The sequence below is a fragment of the Geotrypetes seraphini genome, chromosome 4 (assembly GCF_902459505.1).
Source record: "Geotrypetes seraphini chromosome 4, aGeoSer1.1, whole genome shotgun sequence".
Taxonomy (NCBI): domain Eukaryota; kingdom Metazoa; phylum Chordata; class Amphibia; order Gymnophiona; family Dermophiidae; genus Geotrypetes; species Geotrypetes seraphini.
The window spans coordinates 3174129-3198000 of NC_047087.1; the positions used below are offsets into that span (position 1 = coordinate 3174129).

General features: G+C 43.4%; 1 protein-coding gene across 2 annotated transcripts in view; it reads right to left on the reverse strand.

The window, feature by feature from the left end:
- PMFBP1 (polyamine modulated factor 1 binding protein 1) overlaps positions 1–23872 on the reverse strand; it is a 561980-nt gene that overhangs the window by 465396 nt on the left and 72712 nt on the right. For both annotated transcript variants that reach the window (XM_033943674.1, XM_033943673.1), the window contains exon 3: positions 11976–12108. In XM_033943674.1, coding sequence (XP_033799565.1) covers positions 11976–12108 — 133 coding nt within the window. The remainder of the gene's footprint in view (positions 1–11975; positions 12109–23872) is intronic.

Here is a 23872-nt window from a genome sequence, read left to right on the forward strand (position 1 = left end):
GCTGTTCATTCCTCTGTGCTGCTAGGGAATCTGAAAGTCTAGAAGCTTCAGTTTTAAAACTCTGCCTGAAAGCTTAAATGCAGAAGTTTTCTTTAAAGCCCTGAATTATATAACGTGGTATGAGTGTTTGTATTTCCTGGCTGATTGCCAAGCTGAGCCAGCACGTTGTTTTCTCTCAGCTGTGGCTAATCCCAAGTGCACTAGTGCAGAGAAGGGAAACATACATGTGCTATTGAAAACTTGTGATATATCAATGATTTTTGGGAACATATAAGTGAACTGTTTGGATAAAAGAATATTGATTTAAAAACACTGTTGCTCTGGTGAAGAGAACTGAGACCCATAAGCTTGCAAGCCCAGAAGCAAGGACTGTTGGTAAATAAAGTGTTATTTGAGTTTGTTTTTGAAACCTTTATGAGTTTGATGTCATGTGCTGTGAAAGCATACTGCACTGCAAGGCTGATGCCTGAATGTTTTGAATTATGTTACCATTACTGAAATAAAGCTATTTTTGATTTTTCACATTCTGACTGAAACCTATATTCCTTGCATGCATGCCTAAAAGTAAGACCTGGAGGATCCCTTAGTAGCAAGGGACACGTGGGACTGGAGTTTTGGTCATTTTCCTGGGGCTTGCAACATCGGCAAGAACCCGGGGTGTGACAATATGGAATATAAGATCTCAGCATATATGCAGATGATATTCTGCTATATTTGAGAAATCCAGAGACTACCATTCCATTTTTGTTGGAATTGATTGATACATTTGGTAAATTTTCAGGTTATAAAATTAATTGGAGTAAATTAGAGATTTTACCTTTAAATGTCTATTGTTTGAAAGGAATGTTTGATTCTTTTCCATTCATATGGAAAGAGGATGGATTTAAATATTTAGGTATTCAAATTAAAAATACAACTGATATGTAAGTAATTTAACTGAAATTCCTATTAGTAAATCGACAAATCAATCTATATGGCTAAACTCCAAGATTCAGATTGGCGGAACTAAGATTGTCTGGAGGCATTGGTTAAATGCAGGAATACGAACTTTAAATGATGTTATTTCAAATGGAAAAATGCTTGAGTTTACACAATTGCAAAATAAATTTGGACTGAATAAATCACAATTTTATAAATGGTTGCAATTGAAGCAGGCCATTCAGGCAGGGTTCCCTGAATGGAAAACTTTAAATTTTCAATACAGCATGGAATTTTTATGCTTCCAGGCAGATTTTCTGGGTCACCAGGCCGCACAGTGGTATAAAGTTATTAGTGAATTGGTTAATAAAAAACCTAAAAATGGTCTTAGGGATATTTGGAGCATTGAGATTAATCATCAAATTTTGGCATCTCAATGGCCACAAATTTGGTCTTGGAGAATAAGATGTACACTGTCAGCATCTATGAGACAAACTTGGTTTTTTCTTTTGCATAGAGCATTTTGGACCCCTGTTAGATTACAAAAATTAAATAGTTCAATGTCTAATAGATGCTGGCATTGTAAGCTTGAAGTAGGGACTTTGGATCATCTTTTATTTTTCTGTCCCTATATATTAGCCTTTTGGAATTCGATCTGGGATCAAATAAATTCTTTATTAGATAATCCTGTAGCATTAACTTATGATACTGTGATATTTGGCATATCTATGAGGAAAAAGAGTCAGATATCGGCAAGTAATAACAAACTTTTATTGATTATGACAGGAGTTGCCATGCAACATATTACTACAAATTGGAAAGATCACACAAGACTTAATTTTAATTTCTGGTGGAATTCACTATGTCACATATATAGAATGGAACGTTCAATAGCAATACAAAATGGAAATTATAAAAGGTTTAATGAAATATGGGGGCCATTGACATTGTTTTGTAATGAATAAACACCATTTTATTAACATTATTTATGATTGGAAGGGAAAGGGGAGGGTTTATATAAATGAAAAAAAATAAATAAATAAAAATGTAAAAAAAAAAAGAAATATGACAAAGATTGATTCAATTAAATAATTGTATGGAAAGGGAGGGGGGAAGAAGGGTTTAGATATATATACCTTTGTTATGATCTTGATAGATTTATCAAGTGATGTTAGTAAATCTATGTATTACTTATATTGTACACTTGTTGAAAGTTTAAAAATGAATAAAGAATTATAAAAAAAAAAAAAAAAAATACAACTGACGACACAGTGAAAGAAAATGAAAAATTTGTATTGAAGAGAGTTACAGAGTTATGTGAGCAATGGAATCCTTTACATCTTTCTTGGTGGGGGAAGAGTTCAAACTATTAAAATGATGATTTTGCCTGTGGTTTGTTATCAAATGAGTATGATACCAATTTTTTTTCAAGGGTCCTTTTATAAAAAGCTTAATGGTATTCTTACAAAATTTATTTGGCTTGGTAAAATGCCTAGAATTGCTTTAGTGTCCTTGCAAACGCCAATTGAGGAGGGCAGGTTAAATTTTCCAAATTTTTATAGGTACCATCAAGCCTATATTTTACGTCAGGGTATGTACTGGATACTCCCAGAACTCATAGATAATGCACCAGATTGGTTATATTTGGAATGGCGCCTCTTGTTTCCTTTGAATTTAGTTCATGTACCAAGTATTAACATGCCTAGGAGATATAAGGAGAACAAAATTTTAATGGATACTTGGAAAACGTTGAGATATACTAGTTTAACACCTATTCCAATTAATAAATCAACTAATCAATCCTTATGGATAAACTCCAAGATTAAAATCGGCAGATACCAAGTCCTCTGGAAGAACTGGATTATAGCAGGCATTCGAACTCTGAATGATGTTATTTCAGATGGTAAACTGCTTGAATTTTCACAATTGCAACATAGATTTGGTCTTAATAAATCACAAAGTTTTAAGTGGTTGCAGTTGAAGCAGGCTATTCAGGTGGGGTTCCCTGAATGGAAGACTCTTAACAATCAATATAGTCTGGAGTTCCTATGCTTCCAAGCAGACTTCCTAGGACATCAAGCCGCATTGTGGTATAAATTACTATCTGGATACTTGAATAAAAAACCAAAATGTGGTCTTAGAGACATTTGGAGCATTGAGATTAAGCATCAGATTTCTGCATCTCAATGGCCACGAATTTGGTCTTGGAGGATGAGATCTACAGTGTCAGCATCTATGAGGCAAACTTGGGTTTTTTTTGTTGCATAGAGCATTTTGAACCCCTGTTCATTTACAAAAATTAGATAGCTCTAAGTCCAATAAATGCTGGCACTGTAATCTGGAGCCAGGGACATCAGATCATCTACTTTATTATTGTCCCTATATTAAGTTATTTTGGAATTCAGTCTGGTCTCAAGTAAACTCTTTATTGGAAAACCATGTTGCGCTTTCCTATGATACTGTTTTATTTGGAATGGCTATGAGGAAGAAGAGTCAAATATTGTCATATAATAATAAACTTTTATTAGTCATGACAGGGGTTGCCATTCAACATATTACCAACAATTGGAAAAATTACAAGAATCTTAATTACACATTCTGGTGGAATTCGTTATGTCATATTTTTAAGATGGAAAGAGCAATAGCGGTACAAAAAGGGACATATAATAACTTTGTAAAGATATGGGGGCCATTGGCAAAATATTGTGATGATTAGACATCAATTATTTTCTTTTCCTTTTCTTTTCTTTCTTAGCTCTATTTAGCACACTCAAGGGGGAGGGTAGATATGGGGTGTAATTTAATAAGATATGTTATCATATGTTATATAATATAGAATACTCTATTTTAGTTGAAAATGTGATGAAGGGTGGGTGGGTTTTTTTTTTTTTACACTATTAGATTTTATGTGTTAGATATTATAGTGCTATATTGGAATTACTTGTATGATATATTTTTGTGCACTTGTTTGATTTGAAAATGAATAAAGATTTAAAAAAATATATATATTTCTTTAAGTATTTTAGTCTTGGTGGAAATTAAATTAAATATTCTGTTTAAGTTTGCCTACCAAGCTTCACCTTAAAACAGTGTTTCTCAATATGCGATATGCATACCCTTAGGGGTATGCGGCACTGGCTGCCATTGAGAATATTGCCTGCCCACCCGCCAAAGCCGTTGCCGGGATCGCTCCTTTCTGCCCTCCACCCACCTGCTGAAGCCACCACCAGGGATCCCTCCTTCCTGCCCTCCACCAGCTCGCCAAAGCCACCACCAGGGATCCCTCCTTCCTGCCCTCCACCCGCCAGCTAAAGCTGCAGCCGGGGTTCCTTCTTTCTGCCCATCCCTCCAATGTCAGAGCTGACATCAGAGGAAAGCCTTCCAGGTCAGTGAGGGGGGGTTACCTCATTTGAGCCGCACTCACTCCTTCTGCCTTCAGCGGCACTTGTTGCAGGCGGAGGTTTACATGCTGCACTTAGCTAACCTGGAAACCTCTCCGACATCAGAGCTGAGTGGCAGGAGGTTGCTTTGGGGCTTCCCCTGCTGCTCAGCTGTTCAGGCTTCCCCAAACTGGCTCTGTGCATGTGTGAGAGCCGGTTTCTAGGTGTGCAAATGGTTGGGATTACGACTGCCCTCCACAAAACTCATTTGTATGGACAGCTGTTTGAACATTGATTGCTGTTTAAAATCAGTCCCAAAAAATCATCCCACAGTGAACCGCATGGTCTTAGCGACCGTGTTTTGCGCATCAAGCTCTCTGTCCCTCCTGAATAGATTATAGCCAGGTATAACTATATCCCCGTTATGGTTCTCCATGAACCACATCTCTGTGATCGCTACTAAATCCAAATCAGCTTCTACTATTAAAACCTCCAGATCTGGACATTTGTTTCCCATACTGTGGGCATTGCTATACAAACCTTTCCAAATATTATCCTTTTGTCTCATTTCAATAATGGTATTTGATTACTTAGATTCCTGACAGTTATTAATGAACTTGGGGCATTTTTTTTACTTTTTAAGAGAGACTTAACTCGGGGACTTTGGATTATCTGTTCTCATGTATTCCCATATCCACCGCTTTGGAGTTTGGGCTTTGAATGATCATAGACTGGTTCTCCCTGGTCTTTTGCAACCAAAGGGGGAATCAACCAGAAACAACACATTTTATTTTCTAGCTTCCAGATTATGGAATAACTTACCCTTACCTCTGCATTCAGAATATTAGTATAAGATTTTTGTGAGGGATTAAAGGGTTTTCCCTCACTAAGACTGCAGTTATGCCATTGGGCAGCAGGAAGCATCAGACAAATCAGGGAAAACTACCTGTTCCAGAATGCCCTGAGCTTTGCAGCTCAGTGCTCAGATCCATTAGGAAAGGGATACAGCCCTGTTGAGTCAGAGGAGCGGAACTCAGGCAAGGAGGAACACTTCTGCCCCATACTGGAATCATTCAGGGAGATCCCTGAGAGAGAAGATCCCGAGGAAGAGGTTTCTACTAGAGAACACTTCCCTATCTGGGGGTTGAAAACAACCCTGGGATGAAGGATTCTTTTGAGAGAGAGAGAGCGCCATGGGCTGAGGAAAAGCCCTGAGAAGCCAACCAATCTTGTAAGGACTGTTAGAAGAGCTGACAGTGCAAGATATTTGGTACATGGCTGGCTAAGGAAAACCAACCTTGTTATACTGAGGATTGTGGACTATGTGTGGGTCTGGATGGAACCAGCCTTTGAACCTTGCTTAAGAAAAACTGTTTATCCTTGATCTGAGAAAGGATTTGCCTTACTAGTGCCTGAGAGGTCTCTACTTAATAAAAACATCTATTATACCTGTAAGTGTCCAGGCAGTTTGTGAGAGTGGGCACAAGATCCAAGAAAACCTGGATTGGACTCTGCCACATTTTTCAAAACTCCTTTAAAAACTCATTACTTGAGAGGAAGTGACGTCACCGGCACGAATGGACGCTTGCTAGGTGAGCTCCGTTCCAGCCCGCGCAAAAATCCCTGTTTCGGCTGTGCAATCGCGCTTTGTTTTTTTGTACGTCGGGTCCCGGTTGTGAGGGAGTGCGATCCGGCAATGGCGACGCGGAAACGGCTGCCTGGAGACAAACTCGGGCAACGCACACTGGAGCAGACCCTTGGCAAGGGCGCACGTGGTGGCTCGGGCCCAGATGAAGGTGGCAGTGGGGCCCTGCTTGCGGTGGGGGATGCGTCGGATCCGGCAGCCCTGGAATCGGCTGTGAGCTCGGCTGACCCGTTAACTAAGGCTGACATGCAGCGCTGGATACAGGAGGTGAAATCTGATATTGCGGCTGTAGCAGTGCAGGTTCGGGAGACTGTGCAGGAACTGCGTTCGGATCTCCTTGAGGTGGGCTCTCGTGTGGATGTGGTTGAGACCCGGCTGGACACGTGTGAGTCTTCTGTCACTGGTGTGCAGCGCAAGATAGAGGATTCTGGCGCTGATTACCTACTCATGCTAGATAAAGTCGAGGATTTGGAAAACCGCACTCGTCGGAATAATTTGCGAGTGCGGGGACTCCCAGAGCTTCCGGAATATAGGGATGTTCGTGAGGTGGTTCTGCGTCTGCTGCGCTGGCTGCTCCAGGATGACTCCCTTGACCCGGGGATAGAACGGGCACACCGAGCTTTGGGCCCGCGGCTCTCGGACCAGCCTAAGGATGTGGTGGTTTGCCTGCAGAGCTTCGTGATCAAGGAACGGGCCTTGCGGAGGGCCCGGGAGTTGGGTACGGTGACCTGGGAGGGTCATCGCCTGGAATTTTATCAGGATCTGGCTGCTAGCACCCTGCAGAAGCGGCGCTCCTTCCGGGAGATCACCAAAGCTCTCCAGCGGGGCAATCTCCGCTATCGTTGGACCTATCCCTTCGGTGTGGTTATTACCATCAATGGAGTCCATACCAGGGTTGTGACTGTACGAGAAGCACGAGAACTGCTGTTGAAAGCGGGCATTGAGGTGCCGGAGGTGTCGGGCCCGGAGCAACGGGACAGGGTCAGCCCTGGTAGGCCCTCTGCCCCTTCTGGATGGCAGCGTGTGGAGCGTGGTGCTCGAGGGAGCCGTGGAGGTCCGGGTGGTGGAACCTCCCCACCTGCAGTGGCTTCTACCTCTTCAGGACTCACTTGAACTGTGCTAGATGTGGGTACTAATTCCCTGTGTGAGTGGCCTGTGCCTATGCCCCTTGGGGGGGGGGGATAAAAGATGTGCCTTAGGGCTAGGAGGTATCCGGGCTCGGGTGGCTGGAGGGGGATAGCTGGTTGTTGTACCTGGCTTGTTGCTCCTTTGAAAAGTGACTTTGCTTAGTGAGTTGGGGGCAGTTGTGGGGTGGGGATGGTTGTTGGTGGGTGGGCTGTTTGTCTATGGGGATCAGTTTGCTGTTGTCTTGGGCTGTGTAAAGGGCGTTGGGGACTGTTAACTTCCGGGTTTGTACATGGGAGGTTTGGCTGCTCCCATTGTGGGGGTTGGGGGATGGAGGGGTGTGGTGGGTGGGTACGGGGTGGGATGGGGTGGGGTTGGGCTGTGGGGGGTGACAGTTCTTGACTTGGGGGTTCTTCTTTCTATACTTTATTTTTGGGCCTTGGGTACCTGTTGGGTTTCTTTTTCTCTCTATGGCTGGTATTAAGTTTATCTCTTATAATGTTAGGGGGCTTAACTCTCCCCATAAACGGAAGGCTTTATTTCGGGAGCTGGTCCGTCTGAGGGCTTCCGTATGCTTTGTCCAGGAAACACATTTGTTACGGTCTCACGAGAAACTGGTCCGTGACCCCCGATTCCCTACCGCACTCTGGGCATCTCGGGCGGGTCGCTCCAAGACGGGTGGGGTGGGGATTCTGTTTAGTAAGCACCTGAGGTGTGAGGTTAAACGGGTGGTGCGGGACCCTCAGGGTCGCTATATTATGGTGGAGGTGCTGTTGGAGGGCTGTCTGTATTCCTTGGTTAATGTTTACGCTCCCAATGAGGGTCAGGGCTCTTTTGTTCGGGACCTGGCGACCATGATTTTGCAGTTTAAGGGTGGGGCCTTAATTTTGGGTGGGGATTTCAATCTTACTGTCACACCGCACTTGGATAACTCTGGGTCTGCTGGGGGCTATGGTAGACGAGATCGGAACCTATTGCGGGCTGCGCTCCGGGAACTTAATGTGGAGGATGGGTGGCGCTGGTTGCACCCTCGGGTGCGAGATTATTCCTATTTTTCGCAGGTACATGCTTCCTATTCTAGGATTGACTATATTTTTGTTGAACGGGGTCTCCTTCGCAGAGTGGAGAGGGCGGGCATTGAGCGGACCACTTGGTCCGATCATGCGCCTGTTTGGTTACAGCTTGCTGGTACGGGTGGTGGGGTTGGGCAGAAATACTGGCGTTTCAATGACAGCTTGCTGGATGATCCTTCAGTAGCGGATCAAATTGCAGGGTGGATTCAGGATTATTTAACGGATAATTTGGAGTGTGGGGCCTCCCCAGAATCTGTCTGGGAAGGATTGAAAGTTACCCTCAGGGGTCGACTGATTTCTTTGGCATCCTTCCGGCGCAAACGCCAGCGGGAGGAAGTGGATGCCCTGTTGGCCACAATTGGGAGACTTGAGGGGATCCATAAGCGTCAGCCCTGGAATGTAACTGTGAGCAGCCAGTTACAGAAGGCGCGTAGTGACTTGCATGCTCTTGAACTCGACCGCTTGCGTTTCAATCTTCAGTTATTACAGCAAAAGTACTTTGAGTTCTCCAATAAGGCTAGTCGTTTGGTCGCTCACCGGTTGAAGGTGCTTCGTTCTCAGAACCATATCTTGGCTCTCCGGACGGCTTCCGGGGAGCTTCTTCATAGGGAAGATGCAATTCGGGCGCGTTTTGTAGAGTATTATGGTAAGTTGTATACCCCTGAGGTGGAGGGTACCCCCCTTGATCGGGAGCGCTATCTCGAGTCGGCCTCTTTGCCTCAGATAGCGGAGGTTGATGTGGAACGCCTAGATAGACCCCTTTCAGTTCTGGAAGCGACTGGGGCTTTGCGCTCTATGCATGTGGGTAAATCTCCTGGGTTGAACGGTTTTACGGTGCGATATTATAAACGCTTCCAACATTTGTTGTTGCCCCCGTTGGTGACTTTTCTTAATTCTTTGCAAGGGGGCGGTCAATTACCCTTTTTCATGCGCTTAGCGGGGGTTACTGTGTTGGCTAAGGAGGGGAAGGACCCTGCGCGCTGTGAGTCTTATCGCCCAATCTCTCTGTTGGGGGTAGATACAAAAATTTTTTACACGGGTCTTAGCGGATCGCCTGATGAGTTGGATTCCCCGTTTGATTCATCCTGACCAGACGGGCTTTGTGGTGGGACGGCAGGTTGGGGATAGTGTTCAGAGAGTTTATGATTTGTTGGAGTTGGCTCGGACCTGGGGGGACGATACTGTGTTTCTTTCTATAGATGCCGAGAATGCTTTCGATAGGGTTTCTTGGCCATTTTTGTTTCAGGTCTTGGAGGCTGTAGGGTTGGGGCCACGCTTGAGGGAATGGATCCGTATTTTATATACTAATCCGCTGGCCTGTGTTAAAGTGAATGGGGGGTACTCTGATACTTTCCCCTTATTTTGGGGTACCCGGCAGGGTTGCCCCCTATCTCCCATCTTGTTCGCGTTGGTGGTGGAGCCCCTTGCACAGCGGATCCGTGCCAGCGCCCGCATTCAGGGAGTCCATACCCCTTCTGGGGACTACAAAGTGAATTTGTTTGCGGACGATATGCTTTTTACGATGGAGGACCCAGACAACTCTTTGCCTGCAGTGTTGGAGGAATTGAAGGAGTTCGGGGCGGTGTCGGGTTTTCGGGTCAATGTTGGGAAATCGGAAGTGTTGAATGTGAATTTGTCGGCGGATCGGGTGGGGGCGCTAAAGCGACGGTTTCCTTTTCTGTGGGTTAAACACTCTTTGAGGTATTTGGGGGTGTATTTTGGGCCTCCTGGTTCGAATTTGTTTGATCTTAATTATCTTCCTTTGTTTCGTCGTATTCGTTTGGACTTGGTCAGCTGGGATAGTTATTATTTTTCTTGGCTGGGGAGAATAGAGGTAGTCAAAATGATGATTCTGCCTCGCCTCCTCTTTTTCTTTCAGGCTCTACCCTTGTGGATCCCGCGGAGGCTGTTGGAAGGGGTACAGCGGAGCCTTCTCCACTTTATTTGGGCGGGAAAAAGACCGCGGGTGAGTCGCCGAGTCTTGTATTTGGGCAAGGGCGAGGGTGGGTTGGCGGTACCTAATGTGCTGAAGTATTACCAGGCGGCGCAGCTGCGAACACTCTTGGAGTGGCAGACTCAAGCCCCGAAACTTTGGGTGGACCTTGAACAGGGCTTGGAGGGGGATGTGCCCTTAATACATCTGCCGTGGGTCCCGGGGAGTGGGGGGGGTAGATGTCGGATGTCCTCCATCCGGACAGCGATGCAGGTGTGGAGAGCGGTGCGCTGTGTGCTTTTACAGGGGCGGCGATATTCTTGGTATGCCCCTTTGCGCTTTAATCCTGAGTTTATTCCGGGAAGGGGAGCTGGGGTGTTTAAGAGGTGGGAGGCTCAGGGTTTGGTTTGCTTGGGACAATTTTGCGATTTGGAAATGAAGAGGGTGAGGTCTTTTGGGGAGCTCCAGCCTCGCTACCAGTTGTTGCCCCGGGATATTTTCCCTTATTTGCAGGTGGTTCACTATGTTCAATCCTCTGGTTTCCTGACTGAGATGCTGGAGGGTAAAACAGGATTTGAGCTTCTATTGGGCCCTGTGGTTCGGAAGGGAGCTCTGTCGGCGATCTACAAGTGTTTGAATTCTGGGGGGGTGAGTGTATTGCCTTATGTGACGTCCTGGGAGGGTGATTGGGGTGCCCCTATCCCAAGGGAGATGTGGGTGGAAATTTGGCGGGCGATCTCTTCTTCTGGTATTGCTACTTTGATTGTGGAAAATGGGTTTAAGGTTCTGCTCCGGTGGTATTATACCCCCCTGCTATTGGCCAAGATGGGGAGGGGGGGTGGGGGTCTCTGTTGGAGGGGCTGTGGAGAAGTGGGCACATATCTTCATATGTAGTGGTCCTGTAGGATTGTGCGGGATTATTGGATCGAAATTTTTGATCATATTTCTGTCATTCTGCAGCAGAGGATTCCAGCAGACTGGCGTCATGCCTTGCTGTTTTGGCATGAGCTGGACTTGGAACGGGGAGAATCCACCTTTTGCATTTTAGCTCTTACTGCTGCCCGCTTGCTTTTGGCCTCTAGGTGGAAGCAACCGGTACCTCCATCATGGCAGGAGGTGGAATTGAAGTTGCACCAGTGGCAACTCTTGTACCGCCTTACAGCGGCTCAGCATGGGCTCCGCCATAGCTTTGCTCATATATGGAGGAATTTTCGCTCCCTTACTTGACTTCTGTGGGACATTTTCTGTGGGGGGTGGGTCTGTTTGGTCTATGCTTTCCTTTCGGGGTACCTTTTTCTTTACTTATTGCTCTTTGAACCTTTCCTGTCCACTGTTGGAGTGGGAGTCTGGGCTTGTCACCGGGGGTGGGGGGGGGAGGGCTTGGGACGTTGTTGATTCTGTATTTTTGCGTATTATATTGTACAACATTGTTTCTCTTATTTTGTTCTTGAGAGCCTGATTATTGATTGCCTTTGTTTTCGCTTGTGATGTGTATTGCCTTGCTCTCTTGTGCATTTTCTTTATTAATAAAATTTCAATTAAAAAAAAACAAAACTCATTACTTTAGTGCTGCTTTTTGGCTGACATATTGGGGTCTGGATAGCTGCTCTAAACTGTGGGATATGGAAAGCATGTTGTTATTTTTATGCTTTGTTTTTAACTATAGCTCTTGGTTTTAAGAGTATATTACTTTTTTTCTTTTGGTTGACTGTAATTGAATCTTTCTGTTTAGTTTTTCCTATAATTATTTAGAGTTCTTTTCCCTTTCCCTAATTTTTAGGATTGAAATTGTACACTGCTTCAACTTGTCTTCTGCAAATGAATCAGCATGGCAAACTGGCAAATAAACCCCAAACTTGCATGCCCAGTTTTAGAACTCTATGCTTTCAAATTGTCCATACCTCCAGCTGGGTTGTTTCATGGCTCTGGATAGCATTTCTTAGTTGGTAATGTAACTGCTGTAGCAATTGCTCTTTAGATAGGACCTGTGCACGCAATTCTTCCACTTCCTCCAACTGTTCTTGAACTGTCACTCTGTAACAAGAGGAAAACAGTCAGTCATTCACAAAAATCCCAAGAAGGAAGACAAGAGAGTAAATCATAAGACTAGAAGACAAAATATAGATTAAGCCCCATACTTTCATGCTTCATTTTGTTCACATTTCTGGTGCTACACTGGGCTATAGGAACCCTAACCAAAACAAAGAAAATATATGGTCCAGAAGGAGAGGCAATTGTCCACAATACCACAGAAAACCAGAGTAGACAATGAATAAAATGTTTGAAGAATCAAGTTACTTCAAGTCACTTTATTGGCTTCCAAATACAGTTCAAACTCCTCTTACTGACTTACAAGTGTATTCAAGTTTAATGATTTTTTGATTAATCGCTTAATCATAATTCAAAGCGATGTACAATTTAAAATACATTCAGTGGGAAACAATACAATACAAACTTTAAATAATGACATAATTTTAAAAATGGTTCAACATACAATACAAATCAAACTTTAAATAATGATATAATATTAAAAATGGTTCAACATATTCGTAACATAAGGTAAAAAAGGGGATGTGAAATACAATTCATGATAGAAAAGTAGAACAAAAAAGGAAAAAAAACATTGGGAAGGCATGTAACAGTAGAATATAATATTTAAAACAACAGTCTAAAAATTAATAGATCAAATGCCAAAGGCATCTTTAAAAAGAAATGTTTTTAGATTACTTTTAAATTTTCCCAGATCATGCTCATTTCGTAGAAAGATTGGGAGGGCGTTCCAGATCTGTGGAGCAGTTACTGAAAAGATGAATTGCCATCTTGTATTAATGATCTTAAGTGAGGGAATGGTTAGTAGATTTTGCTCATTAGACCTTAATGTTCTACTTGGATTGTATGGGATTAATAATTTATATATAAAAGCTGGAGTTTTATTGAGTAAAGACTTAAAAGTGAGCAGACAGAGTTTATATGTTATTCGATGAGTGACTGGGAGCCAATGTGCTTCACTCTATAGCCCCTCAATATCTCTCCTTACTTATCTCCCCCCATGAACTCCATTCATTGGGTAAATCATCCTTATTTGTACCCTTCTCCTTCACCGCCAACTCCAGACTCTGTCCCTTCTTTCTTGCCACACCATATGCCTGGAACATGCTGCCAGAGTCACTATGTCAAGTTCCGTCTCTAGCGCTATTCAAATCCAAGCTAAAAGTCCACTTTTTTGAAGCTGCTTTCAACTCTTAATTCACTTGCCCATTGCACCCCAACCCCGAGATTTCCTTTTGGTCTGTCCAAATTAGACTATAAACTTTTCTACGCAGGGACCATCTATTGAATGTTAAATGTACAATACTGCATATGTCTTTCAGCACTATAGAAATGATAAATAGTAGTAATAGAATATATTACTGGTTTATTTTCATGTCATAGTTAACATAGTAGATGACTGCAGATTGATGAGGAATTCTGGGATTTCTAGGTCTAACACGAATACATGCAAAAGCAAAGCTGAGCCACTGAGCTGAAGATGGTAACTATGAGTGAGAGCTCGGAAAGATACACACATGAGTAAATATTCTCAATTGGTGTAGATGAGAATGGGAAGGTGCATGGGGTAGTGGAATTGGGGGTCTATCTTCAAATCACACTTACGCTTGTGCTGGGGCATTGAGGTAGATTGGGTTACATCAGATAATAAAGCTAAATGAAGTATAAAGATCTTGTAATAGCATTGGGAAGTTACAGAAGTAAAAATTAAACAGAGCTGAGCTAATAATTATCGGTTATGCAGTATGGGTCAAGTCTTTGTTAGCTTCGAGGAAAACAGAATTCGCAGAACTCAGGTTGTTTTTAAAGAAAATACAAGGCCAGCCACAGGGAACTCATTAGGCTGCAGAAGCAGGTGTTCTAATTGATAAGAGCATGAGACGTATAATGGACTGATGTCAGAGTCAAAATTAGAGAAAGTAAAGTGCTGCCATCTGCAGGACAATGTGTGACGATCAGGATAAAACTTTAAATGCAAAAACAAATATAAATCATGTGGTTACTGTATATATGAAGCTATTGCTCTTGCAGAAAAAGTCAGAGGGGAATAGCTACAACAGCTTTGAGGGTCTCTAAGAACTTCAAATACAGTTCTGCTTCCTGTTGTAGCTGAAAAGCAACTTCTCTTCACAGACACTAAACAAATCTCAGATGAAACCCTGTCTGGCCAATAACACCACCCGTCCCCCTTCAGCCACCCTTTAAGCAGAATACATTAAAACCAAAATCACAACCCACCTAGAAGAGATCACAATGCCCCCCAGAATCAGCTGTGGTCCCACTTCCCCACTATACAATGGTCTGACCTTAACAAACTCTACAAAAAATATAGCCACTGTCCTTCACACCTATTAAAATCCTCCAGGACCAAATTCTGCACTCTCCTCTTACAATGGATACAAACCATGCTCGCAGATGGCCTTTTCCCGCAAGACCCAAAAGGAGCAACGGATCAACCATCCAGCTACAGTCCCATAGCCTCAATACCACTTTATGTCAAACTAATAGAAGGCCTGGTAGCCAAACTCCTCACTAACTGCCTAGAAGACCACAACATACTCCACCCTACACAATCTGGTTTCAGAACCAACTACAGCACAGAGTGTGATATGCAGACTGTGCCTGCTAGGTCTGGCTCTAGGGTTAGACCTATCTCTAATGCAGACAGTTCCCAACTGGCCCAAGTTAAACCTCAGTTTAGTAGTTCACCTGGTGTTCCTCCTGTATCCAGTAGAGGGAGTCCTGGGGCTAGACTGCAGGTTGCCCTTCCCCCACGTAATCAGAGAGGAAGGAACCGGATATCCTCTACACCCGAGGGTTTGGGGCGTGGTTGCCAGCTCCTAAACCAGAGGTCTGACCTGCTGAAGAGACAGAAGGAGAGTTGGAGGGAACAGAGGCAGTTGCCAAGCTCAGGGCTGTTCTGTGCCTGAATGCATGGAACTTGTTGAGGCTGGAGCAGAGTTACCTTCAGACCCTTTGGAAGAATCCCAAGCCATGGAACTGGAGCCGGAGCCACTCACTGAGGTACATACCGGTGTTCAGCCCATGGAAGTCTGCTAGTCCAAGGCAAGTGTTTAAAACACTGATTCATGCACAAGTCTTCCAGAGGAAAGTGAGGACTTATGTTGGGACTATTTTTGATTGGTAGTGAAACCTTATTGATTGGAACTCTTGCCTACATAAAGAATCCATTTTTGCTTGAAGCATAAGGTTTCTGGTTTTGGGTTTAAAACTCTTGTTTGGAAGTGTTTGTACCGCAATAGGACTATTAAGTTTCCCCCAAACCTGATGTTCGGGGACTGAACTATTGTGGCCAAATCCTGACAGAGTTTATGTTTGGGTTTTGTTTTGAGGGCTGGTTTAAGAACATAAGAGTAAAACAACAGTTTGATTTTTGTTCTGAAGAATAAATCCAGTCCGGGTTTTGATTTTTACCTACCTAATTCACTTGTGTTTTCTTCCACTGAACCTGCCTTTCTTTTCCTTGTGTCGCCCGCAGCGGCACACAAGAGTATTTTTCTTGTCCCAGCAGCTCGGGACCCATTGCCTTGAGCTCACTGGTGACAAGAGACACTACTAGGTTCCCTCCTGGACACAGCTAGACAACACCTCAGCACAGGTAGAAAAATGCTGATTAGACAACTGGATCTCATCGCAGCATTTGACCTGGTAGACCACAACATCCTACTACAGATACTAGATAAGATACAATAGGAATCACAGACAAGGTACACACATGGTTTCAAGGATTCCTACAATCCAGAACTTACAGAGTAAAGTTGAACAAAGAAAAATCAGAACCATAGTCCAATCCCTGCGGCGTACCCCAAGGATCTCCGCTATCCCCAACTCTCTTCAATCTCTACATTGCATCCCTCGGCACCTGCCTAGACAAATTAGGCTTAATCTCCTATAGCTATGCAGACAACATCACCATTCTCCTTCCTTTTGACCAACCAACATCCTCCATGACAGACACACTACACAGGACACTTGAAACAGTAGCAACATGGATGAAAAATCACAAACTGAAACTGAACCCAGACAAGACAAAATTCTTTCTCCTCAAAAATAATAAAACCCCAACCATGACAAATCTAGTAATAAACTCAATCAAATACCCCATACAACCCACTCTAAAACTTCTAGGAATGACGATAGACAGATGCTGTACCATGCAACCACAAATCAACAAAACAATACAAAAATCATTTGCGGTCATGAGAAACTTAAGGCAAATTTGAAAATTATTCGACAGAACACAATTCCAGCTCTTGGTCCAGTCCCTAGTCCTAGGTCTTCTAGACTACTGCAACATACTCTATCATCTCTGTCCCGCAACCATGATAAAACAACTACAAACAGTTAAAAACACAGCGCTAAGACTTATCTATTCACTGAGGAAACAAGATCACATCACGGCAGCATACCTCACACTGGCTCCCAATACAAGCAAGAGTACAATTCAAATTCTACTGCCTACTATTTAAAACCATAAACAGAGACAGCCCAGTCTACCTAAAGGAGATAGCGGAACTACTGCAGCAAATTTGCAATCTATCCCTGAAAACAGGCGTGATCCCGGAGGACTGGAAGATAGTCAATGTTACGCCCATCTTTAAAAAGGGATCAAGAGGTGACATAGGAAATTACAGACCGGTGAGTCTGACCTCGGTACCGGGGAAAATGGCAGAAACACTGATAAAAGAAAAAATCGATGAACATTTTGAAAGAAACGAACTTCTGATAACCAGCCAACACGGTTTTTGCAAGGGAAGATCTTGCCTAACGAACTTATTGCACTTCTTCGAAGGAATTAACAAACGGATGGACAAAGGAGACCCCCATAGACATCATATATCTAGATTTCCAAAAAGCCTTTGACAAGGTGCCCCATGAACGCCTACTCCGGAAACTGAAGAACCATGGGGTGGAAGGAGATGTACATAGATGGATCAGAAGCTGGTTGGCGGGTAGGAAACAGAGGGTAGGAATGAAGGGCCACTACTCAGACTGGAGGAGGGTCACGAGTGGGGTCCCGCAGGGCTCAGTACTAGGGCCGCTGCTATTTAATGTATTCATAAATGATCTGGAAACAGGGACGAAGTGTGAGATAATAAAATTTGCGGATGACACCAAACTATTTAGTAGAGCTCGGACTAAAGAAGACTGTGAAGAACTGCAAAGGGACTTGAACAAACTAGGGGAATGGGCAACGAGATGGCAGATGAAGTTCAATGTTGAGAAATGTAAAGTATCACATGTGGGAAACAGAAACCCAAGGTACAACTATACGATGGGAGGGATGTTTTTAAATGAGAGTACCCAAGAAAGGGACCTGGGGTGATGGTGGACTTGACAATGAAGCCGACGGCACAGTGTGCAGCGGCTGCTAGGGAAGGCAAATAGAATGCTAGGCATCATCAAAAAGGGTATTACAACCAAATGAAAGAAGTTATCTTGCCATTGTATCACGCGATGGTGCGTCCGCATCTGGAGTACTGCGTCCAATATTGGTCGCCGTACCTTAAGAAGGATATGGCGATACTCGAGAGGGTTCAGAGGAGAGCGACGCGTCTTATAAAAGGGATGGAAAACCATTCATACGCTGAGAGATTGGAAAAACTGGGACTCTTTTCCCTGGAGAAGAGAAGACTTAGAGGGGATATGATAGAGACTTACAAGATCATGAAGGGCATAGAGAGAGTAGAGATGGACAGATTCTTCAAAGTTTCAAATAATAAAAGAACAAGAGGACATTCGGAAAAGTTGAAAGGGGACAGATTCAAAATGAATGCTAGGAAGTTCTTCTTTACCCAGCGTGTGGTGGACACCTGGAATGCGCTTCTTGAGGGCGTAATAGGGCAGAGTACGGTACTGGGGTTCAAGAGGGAATTGGATAATTTCCTGCTGGAAAATGGGATAGAGGGATATAGATAGAGGATTACTGCACAGGTCCTAGACCTGTTGGGCCACCGCATGAGCAGACTGCTGGGCACGATGGACCTCAGGTCTGACCCAGTAGAGGCATTTCTTATGTTCTTATGTTCTTAAACAACCGCCTAATCCAAACTACCTCAACCAGAAACAGGAGAACCCACAAACCATTCACGCATCCCTCAATCAGAGACATCAAACGAAAAAAACTGTACGATGGCCTCCAACCCACACAAAAAACAAAACTAGACTACCAACTCTCCAATTTACTGATAACGACCCCAGACTACAAATCGTTCAGAAAAGAAATAAAAACCATGCTATTCAAGAAATCCTTGAAGACAAACTAATACTGCAAGACTCATCCCAATTCTCTGAAGCAATTCGCTCTACTCTTCAATTACTCTGGAAATGGCCAGATAACTCCTTTTGTAATCCACCTTGAACTGCAAGGTGATGGCAGAATAGAAATCACTAATGTAATGTAATAAAAGACGTTGAATCAGAAAGAACACTTGTACGATAAACCTCTCCCTTGAGGCAAGATTCGGGAAGACCCCCCCCCCAATCTATATATTCTTCTAGGCTCTTTTGAAAGAATTCTGAGCAGTGAGGAGGGGAGTAGATAAAGACCCACAGTGGATCAGAATCTAAAGCAAACACCGCCATTTGCTCCCCAAGTTCCAGCAGGGTAAGTAGGAAGTGCTCCAGTCCCTCCTTACCCCACCGGAATCGTCTCCAAGGGCACATCGCCAAAAGACCCGCCCACCAACATCTGGGCCCAGCTCCCTCCACATTGAAGAGCCGACAACCAGGTGGGCCTCTCCTTCTGGCAGGACGCATTGTTCAGCCCTTCATGTGGTCCTAGGAGGTCCGAGCTCAGGACTATACCCTACTCCCTCCAAAAAGAGAAGTAAGTACATCTGCAATTGCCAAAACTTGCCTCTAGGGATTGGCATGGTATTTCTGTAAGTAAGTAGTAGAGAAAATAGAAAGAGGAGATCGCAATAAGTTAGTACCACACAGTGAAAAACCTTTACTACTGTACCATTTACAGCCATCCCCCACTAGTCACTGTCCAGTTCTAGTGTGGGGGGGGAGGGAGCACAGACAGTACTTACTATTACAAGTTGTTTTATTGGCTCTGAGAGCAGACCACCAGGAAAGCTATAGAATGAAATGGCTAGAGATCTATTATGTAACCTTAATGAGTTAACTGCCCAGGAAAAGGATCTAGGTGTCATCGTTGAGGATACATTGAAACCCTCAGCTTAGTGAGCAGCGGTGGCTAAGAAAGCAAATAGAATGTTAGGAATTATCAGGAAAGGAATGGAAAACAAAGATGAACATAAGGATAGCCTTACTGGGTCAGACCAATGGTCCATCAAGCCCAGTAGCCCATTCTCACAGTGGCCAATTCAGGTCACTAATACCTGGCAAAAAAACCAAAAAGAGTAGCAACATTCCATGCTACTAATCCAGGGCAAACAGAGGTTTCTTAATAATAGACTATGGACTTTTCCTCTAGGAATTTGTCCAAACCTTTCTTAAAACCAGTTACGCTATCCGCTCTTACCATAACCTCTGGCAATGCATTCCAGAGCTTAACCGAGTGAAAAAATATTTCCTCCTATTGGTTTTAAAATGTATTTCCCTATAACTTCATCGAGTTTCTTTGCATCCACCAGAATTTTATAAAAGGTTCCAGGGGGGGGGAGGGGGGGGAGGGGGGAGAGGGGAGGCCTGCCTGCCTGCCACTAGTTCTGTCCTGTGCCCTGTACCCTGTCCCAGCCTACAACTAGACCACCAGAGGGGGGGACAGGGGACAGGGCAGGACGGTGGGACCATTTGGTTCAGAATTTTTTTTTTCTTGTTTTTTTCTCCTCTACATGTAGGTACGTCTTATGGTCAGGTGCATCTTATAGAGTGAAAGATACGGTAATCAGAGGGGCATGATTGTTGTAAAAAAGCCTCATCACCTGGGGATAACCAAGTTTCTACAAGAGCAAGAATGTCTTGGCATTCCTTTTCCAGGACTGAATGAACCAAGTGAGTTTTAGATCAAAGGGAACAAATGTTAAGACTTGCTAACTTCAATCTCACTGAACCATTTAACCATCTCAATGAAGATTTAAGTTCATTGTGAGACTTTAATGGAATTGAAATGAGAGTACCTGGCATTGTCCTTGTCCTAAAGTGAAGGGAACGCCTTACATTTGTATCTACTACTTGGAAGTGGAAAGTAGCTATGGATCCCTTATGATTATTATTATTCAGACAGTATAATATTGCTGATTCCCTTCCTAAGGGTATTAAATGCTTTTTGCATAGAACAGTGTTGCTGGGCATGAAAATGATACTTCTTAAATGGACTGCGAGTAAGCCCCCAGCACTGTCTTTGCGGAGAATACAAATGATACACCTTCTTACAATGGAAAGATATGCTATTAAAGATCTTGACTCATTGACTGGGCAGGAACTGTTTGTTATCTGGGAACCCTTTTGGCTTACGTTAACTGTAGCAAAACGCAGCAAGATTCTCAATTTTCAGTAAAGCATCTCATTATCAGTATGGGCTCAATTTGAGTATGACAGGGGGGGTGGGATGGGGGGAAATATATGTATTGATGATTGACGGTTCCATTCGGATACTCATGTCTGTAATAAGAACATAAGAGCATAAGCATTGTCTCTGCCGAGTCAGACCATAGGTACATCGTGCCCAGCAGTCCGCTCCCACAGTGGCCCCCCAAGGTCAATGACCTGTAAGTGATCCTTTACTAAGACAAGTACCCCTCTAATTATACCCTTCAATCCCCTTTTCCTTCAGGAACTCATCCAATCCCTTTTTGAAACCCAAAATCATACTCGGCTCTACCATCTCCTCTGGAAGCGCATTCCAGGTATCCACTACCCTCTGAGTGAAGAAGAACTTCCTAGCGTTTGTTCTGAATCTGTCTCCCTTCAATTTTTTTGAGTGCCCTCTTGTTCTTGTTGCCCCTGCCAAGAACAAGAGGGTTGCAGAAAATTATACTGTTGTGTTTGGAATTGTATTTCTTTAATCTATTAAAAATGATTTTCCAATAAAAAAACTTAATAAAATATAAAAATAGATTGCCTGATTCAAATTACACACAGAAAAAACATTTGCAGAACACTTGAAAATGTTGCCAGACTCACAGAACTATGTCTTGGTGATAAACGCCTGCCTTAGAATTCACAAGATCTAGCCAATACTGTAGCTGATTGGGGGCATCACATGCTTGTCTTCAAGTTGGCTGCTTAGCGCTTTTTCTCCGCCACAGCCCCGCTCGTTAAACATTTTTTCAGCCCCGAAGAGAACCGGCACAGGTCAGTAATTAGCGCCCTCGACCATCAGAATGTCCACCAAAGCTAACAAACTGGACAAAGCTTCGCCCGCGGGCCCAGCTGCATCGCATCCAGCATCTAAGCGTTCGTAGCATGAACCGCCGTCGCCCGCTAAGGCCTCCACATCTTGCACCACTGAAAGCGGCACTTCTATCTCGCATGACCTCCAAATATTAAGAGAGCTCATGCAGGAGAACCTCGCTGCCACCTCAGAAATTAAAAGCGAGATCAGTAACATTATGACACAAATGAAGCAACATAATGCCTGCATTGACTTAGCTGAAGAACGGCTAGCAGCGCATGATTCACAGTACCTCGAGATCCAGTGCGATCTCCACAAGGTCTCTGCCTTACAACAAAACCTGGAAGATATTTCCAATAGGATGCGCCAGAGCAATGTTCGCATCATCGGGATTCCCGAATCTACAGAAGGGAAGGATATGCTGGCGTTTTTGCACACTTTTATTCCTACCATCTTGAAACTCCAATTTATACCTCCACTGGAGATAGAGCGTGCGCAGAGGGTCCCCTCGGGCCCTCCATCACCTTCCAAACCTCCAAGGCCTATAGTTTGAAGCTGCTGTGTTACCCACAAACCATTCAAATTCTACAAGCCGCAAAATCTGCTTCAGGTTTAAGTGGATGGCAAACAAATTCCATTTGTTTCTGATGTATCTAAAACAACGGCACAGAGACGTAAGGCCTTCCCTGTCCATGCGTTCCCAACTTAAGAACATCGGAGCATAATATGGGTTATATTACCCTGCTAGAATGAGAGTAACATATCACAATACGACCAAGAACTTTGATAACCCTGCAGACCTTCAGAGATTTTTAGATGAGTCAGTGGGCGCTATGACCTGAATCACAAACTGCTAATACTGTATTCTTTTTTTTTTTTTTCATCACTCTTGGGGGCTGTGTTCACCCTCACTGTTATTAACAATGTGGGCTAAGGAAAAAGCTTGCTGAGTTCCTCTTGTCAGATGAGATCCCATAATTGGATCCTTGTTTGTTTTGTTGTTCCAGTTTGCTATGAGCATGAATCTTTTCTCTCATTATTTTCCTCTTTTTGCCCTGATACTTGGAAGCAAGCATTCCACCTTTATACATATTTTGGTATGATTCAACTATCCCCACCATCATCATCATCTGGCACCTCTCAATACTTTGTTATGGTTACAGGTCCGTGATTGTTAACGCATATCTTTGTTGTATTTTTTGCTTGCTATTTTGTCTGATACTTATGTATATCTCTTGTTTTGGAGTGCATTTACCTGTTATCTTCCATATTTTGTAAAACTGAAAACTTTTAATAAACAAACCTTGACTTAAAAAAAAAAATATTGTAGCTGACTTATGTATAGGGAAATATCAGCTGTGCAAAAAGGCAGAACAATCTGCAAACAGTCAAGCTCATTGTTCTGCCTGAAGAGTTACTGAATTAGGATCTGCTAAGAGGAAGAAAAACTCCATTGGAATATTCTACCTTCTGGCATTCAGACTTGGGAAAAGGTAAACTTGGTCTTCAGTAGGTTATTTCATTGTCATTCTTTTTAACTTTTTTAGTTACATAGAAACATAGAACATGACGGCAGAAAAGGGCCATGGCCCATCTAGTCTGCCCACACTAATGGCCCACTCCCTAACTACCTCCATGAAGACATCCCACATGCCAATCCCATCTTTTCTTAAAATCTGACACACTGCTTGCCTCAATTACCTGTTGTGGAAGATTATTCCAGCGATCAACCACCCTTTCAGTACTCAGCTTTTTCAGTTTAGACAATAGTGGAGCCTTTAGAGGCTCTTTTAGGGTTTTATATAAAAAGTGTTTTAGTCTAGGTTAGTATTTTAGGTTGCAGTTAAGGAAAGTGTCTGATAAGTAGTATCTGAGATGGTAAGTAAAAAGAAATTAGCTTTTATAAACTACAAAAGACTGCACAAAGAAGACGACAGGAAAAAATATCTAGAAAAATTAAGAGAGGCTAGATGAGTAGTCAGGAAAGGAAAGATGCAAATGGAAAAATAGTAGACATGGTAAAACAGGAAGGACAAGACTTTTTTTAAAAAATATATTAGTGATAGGAGGAAATGCAAAAGTGGTATTGTGAAGGAGAGGAATATGTAGAAACTGAAAGATAAGGCTGAATTGCTTAACAAATATTTCTGTTCTATGCTCACAGCTGAAGTGCAAGGAGCACAAACGCAGAAAACAAGATCAAAGAGGCCTGAAGGGGTGGCAGGCCCTGATCGATTTTCAGAGGCTTGTGTTCATGAAGAGTTTGTTAAACTAAAGGTGGATAAAGCAATGGAGCCGGATAGTTTACACCCTAGGGTACCGAGAAAGTTTTGTAGGCTCCACTGATGACCTTTTCAATACTTCTCTAGAGTCAGGAGTGGTACACCAGAGGATTGGAGAAAGGCGGATGTGGTCCCTCTC